The sequence below is a fragment of the Trachypithecus francoisi genome, unplaced genomic scaffold (assembly GCF_009764315.1).
Source record: "Trachypithecus francoisi isolate TF-2019V2 unplaced genomic scaffold, Tfra_2.0 Lachesis_group11, whole genome shotgun sequence".
NCBI classification, from domain to species: Eukaryota; Metazoa; Chordata; class Mammalia; order Primates; family Cercopithecidae; genus Trachypithecus; species Trachypithecus francoisi.
Window position 1 is genome coordinate 31,934,258 of NW_022681456.1, and position 13,576 is coordinate 31,947,833.

Here is a 13,576-nt window from a genome sequence, read left to right on the forward strand (position 1 = left end):
TGAGCTAATAATAGAGCTGAGATTTGAATTACAATCTAACTCCAATGTCTAAGCTCTTTCTAAAAGAGACTTGCTGAAAACAGACTACTTTTCAATTACAAGCTTTCTAGAACGTGAATGTTTAAACACTCACATAAAACCCTATGTACTAGAACATAGGAGTTAGGAGTATAGACCAAACAAACATTTATTGATCAGGATATGGAACATTCAATGTTGGGAGACGGGGATGAATCCATCTCCAATAATGAAAGACTCACATGAAAGTTATAAATATCTTTCCTAATGCAAATGCACCAACAAGGGCAGAGAGACAAAGGCTTTCCAGTCAAGGGTAAACCAGCAGTTGATTCAGTCAGAAATGCAATCCTAACAATTACTAGGAAGGTCAAACAGAAACAATTCAGATAGTTTGCCTTTTTCAATTCATCATCACTGGGGTCGGGGGGCGGGAAGAGCTTGAGCTCTTTAACATACTTAGCATTGACAAACTGACAGAAAAGTTCTAAGAGGTTATATTCATACATCTTTTTGTCCAACAAATATTGTGCATAGTACGGGCAGGCTCTACACAAGGCACTTTATATTATATATTATCACCTCTATTATCAACGAAGTGGGTCTTCACCAATAAATGGGTATTATACCCATTTTACAGGTGCTGAAACTGAGGCTCAGAGGCCAACTTGACCAAAAGAACACACAGTGGTGCTAGGATTTGAAGCTAGGTTAGTGTGACTTCAGATATTGTGCTCTTAATCACTATGTTGTTTTGTTGTCTTGAACTTTTTCTAGCAGAAAAGGGAAGACAACTGCTTTCAACTACAGGTAAAGTCCTAGCAAGAGCCCATTCAGATACAATGCAACTTCCCAGCGACCAAACCGTTTTCCCTTGACCAACGTAACTTGCTGCCACAGTACAACGAGCATGCTGCATGCTAACGTGCATGGCTCAATCAGCAATTCCAATCACTCAAACAACATGTAATGATCATCAACTACACATGGATGAAGATGTGTAACCCTCTGTGGAGTAATAAATGAGACACGGTCTTTGACCTGAAGGAGCTGTGGATAACAAGTTATGAAGACAGATGAATACAACAAAGGCAGTATGTGATGACAGGGCCTTACAGAGCTGGAAGGAGTATGCAGGAAGAAGAGACTGTGCTATGCTGGGGCTGCAGTGACTAGAACCAGAGCAGCTAAGAAAGGGGCCTGGGACAGTCCCGGTTTACATTGGCTGTTTTGACTTATTTATTACATCTCTTTTCATCCTCAGGAGATTTTCAATGTGGACAAAAAAGTATATGCTCACCCTAGTTAGTAAGTTTTTGCTGTCTTGAGTTCACCTAATTTCTGAGAAAATTTAAACTTACTTATAAGCTAGTAAAATGCTAGACTTCTCTATAGATGAAAAATCTGTTTTAATTTCTAATTGACACTATGTAAACAGGAACTACACTTCAAAATCTAATTTTTTTTTTTATTAAAAAGTAACATTCCCATTGAAGGGGTTCTGAAATATTCATTCATTAATTCTTCTACACACAACTTCATATGCATATCTATTGCTATGTGGATTCCAAGGGAAGTCAACCATTTTAGAGATTTCTTTCAGGTGAGTGTTAAGTATAAAAGGAAAAAAAAGGTTCTGCTGCCTAACTCTTCCATTGTTATGTGGCTTCTATTTACCCAACCAAAACATGAGAAATTGCAGAAAAGAATGAAGTGGCATCCAACAATGTGGCTCAATACCTTGAATAAGATCCCAAAGAATATGAAAATGAGTCTCTATTGTAAAGTCTTCCTGGATGAAAGTCCTTTATGGCTTATTTGCATGGAAATGACAAAACTACATACGACATTTCTCAAGTATGCCTATGAAGTGTCGCTTACAAATGTCCAATGATAAAGATATAAAATTGCCGCATCAAATTGGGGAATAAATGTAGAGAACTTACTATTAGTAAAATAGACAAGTTTTCCTGAGGAAGACAATGTCAAGGTTTTTGGTTTGTTTTTGAAGACTAATAACATGAAGAAATGTTCATGACATAAAGATACATGAAAAAAACAAAATCAAAAGCCAGTTATACAGTATGATTCCAATCTTGTAAAAACCAAGACTATGATTTTAACATCACTGAATCAATAATAAAACCTTTTCTGACCATGAGAGCTGAATGTACATTTAGACTGAGTTTCACAAAGAAGACAATCGTCTAGAAAATCTAGAAAGCTTGTGAGGTTTTCCTGATTTTCAGTGGGAACTGGGAAAAACACACAGAATGCCAATTACAAGTCAGCATTTATTTTTAAGCAAGCATGCAGAAAATGATAATACTTATGTGATGATATAACTATCTGGTGTGTTTCACATTCTGTTTCTCCCTATGCCAGGCCAAATCAAACTGCTGACATAATTATTACATATATTGGAAGAACATCTCTATCAACTCTAATACTTAAAATTTTCAAGTTTTAATCAAACTGTAAAAATTACCAAAAAAGTATCAGTTTTAGCTGTAATACATACTCTAAAATTTTCTTTACTTTGTAAGATGTTATTTTACCTATTTTTACTTTTTAATTATTGTAAAAAATTCAAACAGTCCAAAAGATGTATTATGAAAAGTCTCCTTTCCCTGCTCTGGTCCACCCAAACCTCCATGTGCTATGGCCACATTGTTAATAGTTCTCAAGTGTCCTTCTGGACAGTTTCTATTTCATTTCATATTTATATACACAGACACATACCTTCCTGTATCACACTATATATATTGTCTACCAATTTATCTTTTTATCTTTTTTTTTTTTTTTTGAGACAGGGTCTCGCTTTCTCCCAGGCTAGAATGCAGTGGCATGATCATGGCTCATTGTAGCCTCGACTTTGTGGGCTCAAGTGATCCTCCCACCTCAGCCTCCAAGTAGCTAGAACTACAGGAATGTGCCACATGCCCAGCCAATTTTTTGATTTTCAGTAAAGACAAGACCTCACTATGTTGTCCATACTGGTCTCGAACTCCTGAGGTCAAGCAATCCTGCTTCTGCCTCCCAAAGTGCTGGGATTACAGGCGTGAGCCACCATGCATGGCTATATTTTTCTTTAAACTATGTATTTTCAGATCTTTCCTTGCTTTTACTCAGCTGTCTCATTCTCTTTAACTGTATCAAAAGTAGTTCACTGTATGGAAAGACCATAAATTACATTATTAGTTCCCTGGACTGCTTTAACCAGATTCGTCTAAAACATTGTCCCTTTTAAAGAAAGAAAAAAGAAAGGTTATACCTTGCGTTTCTGCTCCAGATACTGATCAGCTTCAGCAGAGGAGTAGGAGAATATTGACTCTCAGATCCAAGCCTGCTGATCTAGGAGACAAAGTAAAAAACAGAATACCAAATACATATACCAAATTACAGAAAAACCACAAATAACAAGCACAGAAATCACAGCAGAGGATGAAAAAGACAAGGGACAGAGATTAACATCCAAATGACAGAATAAGAAAAAGTATAAACAGATCCAAAAGAACATCCACATAGGAAAAATGGCAAAGGTGATGCATGGAAGTGCTAGACACTTGAAAAGAAATGGTATTTTAGGTTTCAGAGTGTTGGAAATGACTGGGACCTCCAACACCTAGAAACATTTCCTAAAATCAAATCTCTCCTTCAGTCTATACCTGTACCAGTTATCATCACCAAGGGGTTACAACCAGAGAAATCAAAATAGGAAGTATGTAATAGAAACACCTGTGTGTTTTCCCTCACGCTTGTCAAAAGCCAGAGGCAATGCTATGTGAGGTGCTATAAAAATCATGTTACAGGCCGGGCGCAGTGGCTCACGCCTGTAATCCCAGCACTTTGGGCGGCCGAGGCAGACAGATCACCTGAGGTCAGGAGTTCAAGACCAGCCCGGCCAACAAGGCGAAACTCCATCGCTACTAAAAATACAAAAATTAGCTGGGCATCGTGGTGCATGCCTGTAATTCCAGCTACTTGGGAGGCTGAGGCAGGAAAATCTCTTTCTTGAACCCAGGAGGCAGAGGTTGCAGTAAGCGAGACTCTGTCTCAAAAAAAAAGTTATGTTACAGTTGCTAAAGAGACACATTCATATTCAGTTGAGCTTTAAGTGTAAATGCTATGGTATAGCAGAAACTAACTCTTGAGTTTTAGGTGGTAGTGAAGGCAAAGAAAAGTGTTCTAAAAACTTCCAGAAAGAAGGGCTCGATGTAAAAGAAAAGACCCAGGTAAGCATTCATGTCTGGGTGGTAGCTATGTTGGTGAGTTAGTAATAAAGGAAAAAGCAGAAGGCACACAGGCAGATGTAGAAATTGAGATTTACCTGGGGCCAAACTGCACCATGAAACACAGCATCAATTTCTTCTGTTCTAAACTGATATGATTCCCAGTCCAAAAAGATATCAGTTACCATTTTGATTCCAAGACGTCTTAAATTTTTCAATGGATTAATAAATCTCAGCTGTATCTGTAAAACAAAGATCTTCTGTTTAAAAAGTACATATATATCATTTTTATCCCTGATTCCTCAGAGAGGCACTCTTGCTCAGGTGGCTAAGAATCAAACTGGAAATCCTATTACTAAATCTGTTGACTTGATTTATATGGGAACACCAACAAAGCAAATTGTCTTACTTTTCTCATTGAACAAGAAAAGAAAGCAGAGTCTTAAAACAGTATCACTGCCTAGTAGTCACACTAGTTATCCTTAAGAAAAAACATTATTACAACTGGAATAGTTGTTTTGTATTCTATATTGTTTTACTGTTTTATTCAAGTAAAATCCTGATTTATTCCCATGAACAGAGAATTCTAAACAAAGCAAAAATTTTTTTTTCTTTTTTTACCCAACATAATGCCTTATATTAGGGGGGGAAAATTAAATCTTCATTTCAAATGAAAGTCATTTTTCTATTTATTTTCATACTTATTATTTTACCTTTTATAAGACTAGAAGTTATAAATTATTCTTGTTAAAATTAGCCTAGGGGACTAGTTAAGGAATTTGACTTTTCCACACAGTGAAATACTTTGTACAGCAAGAGAATGAGGTGACTGAATCAAGGGATAGGAAGATTTCAACATACATAGTTCAAAGAAAAATGCAATTTAGAAAGAAATATGATTTGTCGGTTTAGAGGCATAGACGCTGGAATGAGTGTGAAGTAAAAGCAAACCTTTAAAATAACAAACATTGCTACTTCCACTGGCATCTCCTTCCCTGTGAGTTATACAATCACAAATTCACAGCCAATTTGTTCAGGCTCAGAGTAGGACAATTTATTGAGTCCCTACTAATGGCTCCAGTGGCATGCCAGCCACGGTCGTGACCTCAATTCAACTGAAAATCTTATTAAAGGCAAATTTATTGAATGTATGGAAGAGACTGAAAATGCCAAAGACATTTCTTTTTTCTTTCTTTCTTTTTTTTTTTTTTGAGATGCAGTTTCACTCTTGTTGCCCAGAATGAAGTGCAATGACACAATCTGAGCTCACTGCAACCTACGCCTCCTGGGTTCAAGTGATTCTCCTGCCTCAGCCTCCCGAGTAGCTGGGATTACAGGCATGTGCCACTATGCCCGGCTCATTTTGTATTTCTGGTAGAGACAGGGTTTCTCCATGTTGGTCAGGCTGGTCTCGAACTCCCCATCTCAGGTGATCCACCAGTCTCGACCTCCCAAAGTGCTGGGACTGCAGGCGTGAGCCACTGCGCCTGGCCCAAAGATATTTCAGTAGGAGGAATTACTACAAATTTCAGGACAGAGCTTCATGGAATAGGCAGATTTCTACTGGGTACTAAAGAATGAAGAGCTTTAGGCCAAGCAGAGGAGAGACAAGGGCCTCAGAGGGATTTTTCCTAGCACAGAATGTTTAAAAAAAAAAAAAAAAAAAAAGGGAGAAGATTCAACCCCTGATTGTTTTCCCACTTGATTAGTAAACTGTGGGCTCTAGACATGAAAGTGATAATTTATTTTTATATATCACCTTAATTACCTACGTTAAAACCTAAAAGTCACCTTGCAATTTATAAAGACAACACAAATGCTCTCATATAGTGAATATCAAGTCTTATGGCCAAGATAATATGAAGAAAATTAATAGGAAAATTACTTATCATGAAAATCTGATAATCTGACCAACAGAGGTATTTGAATCTGATATAGCACATTTTAAATTCAAGTAAATATGAACAAGGATGTCATTAGTTTGCTGAGCAAGCCTGAGGAATCTCACATATGGTCTACTTTTAGCTTATTATCTTATTATGCAAGTCACAAAGGAATTGACCGTAAGCAAGCACAGGTGATGTAGTTACAAGTCATTCTGCTCTGCTGCAACAAGCAATATTTTCATCAGCTGCATCAAGTTTAGTGAAAGATAAAAATCATCTCTGATATTTGAAAAAACATGGTATCCGGAGGAAATATGAAGCTCACAACTGCAAACATGATATCAAATAGACACTCCCCACCCGTTTCCCATTCCCACCAACCACCCTTCCCATTGGGTACAATCTGCATGTTCTATTCATTTCTGTAACTAAAGCACCAGCTGCCCAATTTACTCAATAATTGTTGAATAAACTGGAGAAAAACCCTGAAAATGAGCAATCATACACTTTAATTCCTAGAGGAACAGTCAATATGATTGAGTTTGTATGTGTTTACAAGTTACATTGTTGCTTAAATGTACAAAAAAACCCCAAAACCAACAATTTTCAAGTATCTTTCAATGCCGATCAATGCCCTGAAGGAAAGACACAAAAAAGTAAATATATAACTGAGCTGAAGCACATAAATGTAGAACATTAACTCACTTAAGCAAAACTACTGTGCAATAATTCACTAAGGAATTCCTTGGATGGGTCCAAGAATTTCAAAGGAAAATATAAGAAAGCTCATATCTGTCAACAAGCTTAAAATCGCATTAACTAATGAACTGTGATATTGCATAAATGATCCTTTGAGTTACTGATTATTGACTTGGGAGTGAGGCTGCATTACTAAGTAACTTCTAAGTTAACCAAAAATGTGAAGGCACTACACAGGCAAACCTTTCAAAATTTAATATATTCATATACAGATAAAGTCACTATCACTTGCTACAAGGCATAAACAGGTTCTCACTTAATTCTTCCCGTGGCCCTTATTATGCTCTCATTTAACAGAGAAAGAACTTTCTAAGACCTCTTTTCTGCTTCCATTCTTGGCCTCCCATAGTCCCTTTTCCACAAAGCCACCAAAGCAATATTTTTAAAAGCCACCAAAGCAATATTTTTAAAACACTACACAGTCCTTACCACTCACCTGCTTCGAGCCTCTCAGCAGTTTCCGTTATCTTTAGAAATAAATTCAACCCCTTGTCATAGCCTACAAGGTCCTACAGAGCCCATACGACCTACCTCTTCACCCTCACCTTACATGACTCTTCCTGCTCCTGGTGCTCTAGCCACCACAGCATGGTCTATTCTTACAACATGTCAAGACCATTCCCAACCAGGGATTTTGCACTAGTCATTTTCTTTGCCTGGAATGTTCTTCTCATGGTGAAGTGTCAGCTCAAAGATCACCTTTTTATAGAGGACCCTCACCATCCTAGTAAATGAAGCACCTATCCACCCCCACACTGGTCACTTTCTATTATATTTCCTCATCTTACATTAAATTTTGCACATCTTCCATGTCTCTCCTTAACATGCTCATGATTTCTTCTACTTTCTCTAATATATAGAGTGTTTTTATAATAGCTATTTTAATGTCCTTGTCCAATTTTTTTTTTTTTTTTTTTTTTAAAGGCAGAGTCTCACTCTGTTGCCCATGCTGGAATGCAGTGGTTTGATCTTGGCCTACTACAGCCTCAATCTCCTGGGATTAAGTGATCCTCTCACCTTAGCTTCCTGAGTACAGGTGTGCGCTACTGCACCTGGCTAATTTTTTACTTTTTGCAAAAATAGGGTCTTGCTATGTTGTCCAGGCTAGTCTCAAACTCCTGGTCTCCAATGATCCTCCCACCCTGGCTTCCCAAAGTGGTGGCATCAGCCTCCTTGTCTAATTCTATTATCTGTGTCATTTCTGGATCTGCTTCTATTGATTGCCCTTTCTCCTCATTATGGGTAAAATTTTCCTCCTACTTTATATGCCTGGTAATGTCTGACTGCATGTCAGACATTGTGACATTTATTTTCACTTAAATCATTTAAAATTTTGGGCTTTGTTCTGGGATCAAACTTGAAAAATGTTTGACCTTTTAAAGTGAGCCCATAGCAGCCTCTATTCTAGTGCTAATTTGGATCCATGACTGAGGCAACATCTTCCAAAGACTCTCCCCTGGTGCATTGTGTATTACGGGATTTCTACTGTGGCTGTTGGGGATGTAGGCTATTTCCAGTCCTGTGTTAGTCTGAGGACTGTTTTGCCTGCTCCTTTATAGTGGTTTTGCACTTCCAACCAAGATGGAGTAAAAGGGACTGGATTTACCCTCCTCTCTTAAGCAACTAAGGAAGTAAACAAAATATATAAACAATAATTTTCAGACATTGGACATCAGGCAGCAGAGAACAGTGATCCCTGAGAGGCGGAAAGCAAAGGAAATGAGCCCTGTGATTTCCCTAGCTTACTGCCTGGAGAGTTTTCAGGCCTCAGTGCAGGAAGGAAGAGCCCAGGCAGAGTCCAGTGACCCCAAGATAAAGAGACAGAGCTGGGCAACTTGGGGAGGCAAAGGCAGCTAGAACTCACAGGGCAGAGTACTGACAGGAGAGAGTTACACCGAGAATGAGCCTCAGGACCCTGCAGAAGGGTCTCCTCATTTTATTTTCCTCCCAGAATGTACTTCCTTCTGACATTACTTTAATTATGTGTATATTTATTTATTTATTCATTCATTCATTCTTTTTCTCCCATATACTGAGTCCTCACATGTCTCACTCCTTCCCTGGAACAACGTCTGGCACACAGTAGGTGCTCAATAAGTACTTAATGAACAAATAAAAGAACATAAATGTCTGTGTGTTTTGTTGACTATTTGCAGTGCTTAGTACAGTACCTGACACATAGTAGGGGCTCAATTAATATTTACTGAAGAAATGAATGAAAGAACGAGAAAAACAAAATGGTGCCTACCAAAATGGAAGAAGTGTTTTAAATCTCTGCATCTTGGTTATCAGAGAATATAATTTCATTGCTAAAACAGATTCACATCTATGCATAGCCCAAACCAGCAGCCTAAAATTTTGGCAGTCAGTTTTCACTTATCATGATCATATTTGACAGGCAGTACACTGGCATATCTAGAAATCAAATGAAATAAATTTTGGCCAAATTAAAACTGTGCCTATTTGGAATTAACTGAGAGTCAACAGCAAAAATCTGAGTCTGGAGCTCTACTTCAAGTTGCATTTTCTTCCAGAAGCCTTCAGTCCATAAGATATTATGAGGCCGGGCACGGTGGCTCATGCCTGTAATCGCAGCACTTTTGGAGGCTGAGGTGGGCGGATCATCTGAGGTCAGGAGTTCGAGACCAGCCTGGCCAACATGGTGAAACCCCGTCTCTACTAAAAATACAAAAATGAGTCGGGCGTGGTGGCAGGTGCCTGTACTCCCAGCTGAGGACTGCTCAGGAAGCTGAGGCAGGAGAATCACTTGAACCTGGGAGGCGGAAGTTGCAGTGAGCCAGGATCATGCCACTGCACTCCAGCCTAGGCAACAGAGCGAGACTCTGTCTCAAAAAAAAAAAAAAAAAAGATTATGGACTATTTCCCTAAACTCCAAAGAGTTCACTCATGTCCACGGATCTATTTCAACAAAACATAAATAGTTTTGAATATAATTAGAAAACACTTCCTGAGCACCTTTTGGCAGTTGGCCAGCTGGTTTGTTTTGCCCCATCTTACTATTTACATTTATTCAAAACACTGCACTTATTGTAGGTAAGCATCTACTTTTAAAAGACTTCCAGGCAACTCTCAAAATAACAGTGCTGATGGTAACAGTGGTCTATTCATTTTCCAGCCATCCTGGAGAAATGAGAGTTGGAAGATACCTTATATTTCTAGGCTCTTGGAATTAAAATTGAAGAAATATCAGCTCAAGCACTTGACTTGGATTCCTGAGAAACAGAGAACTAACCCACTCACTACGAATCCATCTCTTTTTAAATATACACTTGATTCAATTTGCATTTTCTGGTCATAAGTAAATATTTATAACAGCGAAAAGTCCCACTATGTGGAAGACTGTTTTAAGAAGATACTTTCGGCCGGGCGCGGTGGCTCAAGCCTGTAATCCCAGCACTTTGGGAGGCTGAGACGGGTGGATCACGAGGTCAGGAGATCGAGACCATCCTGGCTAACCCGGTGAAACCCCGTCTCTACTAAAAAAATTTAAAAAATTAGCCGGGCGTGGTGGCAGGCGCCTGTAGTCCCAGCTACTCGGGAGGCTGAGGCAGGAGAATGGCGTAAACCCGGGAGGTGGAGCTTGCAGTGAGCTGAGATCCGGCCACTGCACTCCAGCCTGGGCGACAGAGCGAGACTCCATCTCAAAAAAAAAAAAAAAGATACTTTCAAAGGGTTGTATAAGGATTGAACTTGGGAGAGTGTTAGTAAATCAGGCCCAACTCAATGCCCAAGACAACACAGACACCCATGAGCCCAAGAAGAAAGCATCTATGGCGAATCTCTCACCTTTTCTCGTTGGTCAAGGATGTGTGATACGGTTGCTGTCATACAGAGCAATATCTGCAAAATCTTCGGCAGGTATGCGCTGATCAGATGACTAATGTTTTTCAATACTATCTCAAGGCTGTTTAAGATACCATGCTGACGACCTAAAGGAAGAACTTCAGACAAATCCAAGTCTTCTACTGCTCGAATGACTGCAGAATGGCACTCTCCTAATGAAACAAAGAGGAGAGGTCATGTAAGGTAACATATTAGTTTGTTACTATTTATAATTGTAGTTTTATTTCCATTTCCCTTAATAATACAGTATTTTCTACTGTCATGATAATTTATAGATAACAATGCACTTTTCTTCTGTATTATCTCCTTTTGGTTCTTACCAAATATTCAATGAGCCACATAAGACAGGTTTAACTACCCCCATTTTAGAGAAGAAGAAACTAAGGAATAAGAGGGTAAGAAATGTGCAACAGAACTATGTCTCTGAGCCTAATTCTCATCCAACTTATTTACATTATCCCTCAAAACCTGAGTTATGAATAGTTTCTTATTCCATCTGGCAACTTTTTTTTTTTTTGAGACGGAGTCTCAGTCTGCCATCCAGCCTGGAGTGCAGTGGCGCGATCTCAGCTCACTGCAACCTCCACCTCCCAGGTCCAAGTCAGTTTTCCTGCCTCAGCCTCCCAAGTAGCTGGGATTACAGGCACCCACCACCACACCCAGCTGGTTTTTGTATTTTTAGTAGAGTTAGAGTTTCACCACATTGGCCAGGCTGGTCTTAAATTCCTGACCTCAGGTGATCCACCCACCTCAGCCTCCCAAAGTGCTGGGATTATAGGCATGAGTCACCGCACCCGGCCCTCCATCTGGTAACTTTCTATACACTTTTCTTACTCTCCGTTTCACTCAGCTCTGCTGAGTTTGGCAGTTTCACTAGAAGTACCTTTCTGTATTACAAGTTCCTTGAAGGCTGAGAATCAAGTTTTATTTCTCCTATAGCCCCTAGTTAATAAATAAAATCAGAGTCCCTTATAAACAGCTGCTGCCATATTAATTTCAAAACTTACTGAAAAGACACGAATTGTCATTGCTTGACCTTTACTTCAAACCATCTGATGTGAGGTCATGAGCTTATGGATTCATACACCCAAATGGGCCATCCATAAGAGTATCATCTATACCTATCCTCCTACAATGGGAGTTATACATTGAATGGAAACTTTTTTTTGGCATTCATCAGAGCCAACCTCCTTTACAGGGCAATATTATACTGAATGAAAAACCTGTTAACAGCTGGAACTATTATCATAGAAAAAATACAAAAACAAATGCAACAGAATACCCTATAAATAATTTTCTATGTTGGCCTCAAGCAAAGCAATTTGGGGACTGGAACAGAGGTTTCATAACCAGAAAGGTCTGAGTTCGAATCCCAGCTCTACCACTTTTCATCTGAGTTACCACGGATGAAATGCCTTTCTAAGCCTAAGTTTCCTCATGTGTAAAATGGAGACAATCAAGTAATGACAGCTCATGTGGCTGGTTGTCTGAAGGATCAACTGAGTTATAAGTAAATGGGTCTGTCATAACATCTGGCATAAAGTAAGCACTCAAAACGATGTTAGTCATTACTGTTATTAATAATTACTGACATTCCGTACCAAAGAACATACCACAGAGCACTCTAGCTCAATGTATACACGATTACATCCATTTCATCTCAACTACGAGGTTGAGGGCAGAGATTGTACTTTTCTATTTTTAACTTAACAGAGTGTCCAGGGCACAGGAGGTATTCAATAAATCATTACTGAATAGATGAATGACTCAGGGAATGAATAAATGCCAAACAATTAACACCAATTTGCAGTATGCTTTGAATTTCTTAGAAGAAACCTATTCTTTGTACTGTATGAGTAAGTATTAACCATTTTTCAAACGGCCTAAATATGCAATAAAAATACACATTTTCTCATCAGGGGCTGTAACACAAGAGTGCCGATAATCCACAGGGCCAATGGTCAGGTTCACGCAATTCAATCAAAGTTTAAAATGAACTGCACTTCAGCAAAAAGATTGCCATCAAGGTTGAGAGGAACAACCCTGTTAGAAAGATGCCCAGGAGCATGGGGAATGCAGCCTGAGATGTGAGAAGTCGACTGCAGACAACAGGTACTAGAGTGAGAGGTAGCTGATAGTTACCATTCTTGAAGTGCCTCACAGGTTCAAACAGCAGGTCTAAGAATATCTGGATCTCCTCAGGTTGGGTCCCGGCCAGGAACCGCAGGACAATGGCCATGCGGGTGCCTGAAGCCGATTTCCCCTGAGTTTTACTCCCAGTCTTATTTTTCATTCGCCCATACAAAATTCTGAAAAGACAAAAGCACATTATTTATTTGCACATTAATTCTAAAATATGAGTTGTTTTGTTTGCCTAAAAGGCTAGAAGAGCAACTCAATCCATTTAAATGGATATACTATGAAACACAGAAACATGAAAACAGAAATTAGATATTTAACATAGACAATGAAAAAAGTCAACAACAAAATAAGGCTAAGAGAGCTATGTGCAGTGATAGGTGCCTGCAGTCCCAGCTACCTGAGGGGCTGAGGCCAGAGGATCACTTGAGCTCAGGAATTTAAAGCTAGCCTGGGCAACTTAGTGAGACCATGTCTCTATAAAAAAATTCAAACAAAATGAAACAAAACAAAAAACAAGGCTAAGGGAAGCAGGAAAGACAAAGGCCAGAAGGTGGTTTGTTATGGGAAAAAAAATAGGCAAATCAAAGGTAAGTCTAATCAAGAAAAAATGAAAATGAGAATATATAGATTAAAAGGAAATAAAATAAGAGAATACAATTGTAAGTTATTAAGGAA

General features: G+C 38.8%; 1 protein-coding gene across 2 annotated transcripts in view; it reads right to left on the reverse strand.

Annotated features, from left to right (window-relative positions):
* UTP20 (UTP20 small subunit processome component) overlaps positions 1 to 13,576 on the reverse strand; it is a 109,233-nt gene that overhangs the window by 48,904 nt on the left and 46,753 nt on the right. For both annotated transcript variants that reach the window (XM_033220907.1, XM_033220908.1), the window contains exons 26-29: positions 12,902 to 13,068; positions 10,703 to 10,911; positions 4,349 to 4,492; positions 3,293 to 3,372 (exon numbers count right to left, since the gene is read on the reverse strand). In XM_033220907.1, coding sequence (XP_033076798.1) covers positions 3,293 to 3,372; positions 4,349 to 4,492; positions 10,703 to 10,911; positions 12,902 to 13,068 — 600 coding nt within the window. The remainder of the gene's footprint in view (positions 1 to 3,292; positions 3,373 to 4,348; positions 4,493 to 10,702; positions 10,912 to 12,901; positions 13,069 to 13,576) is intronic.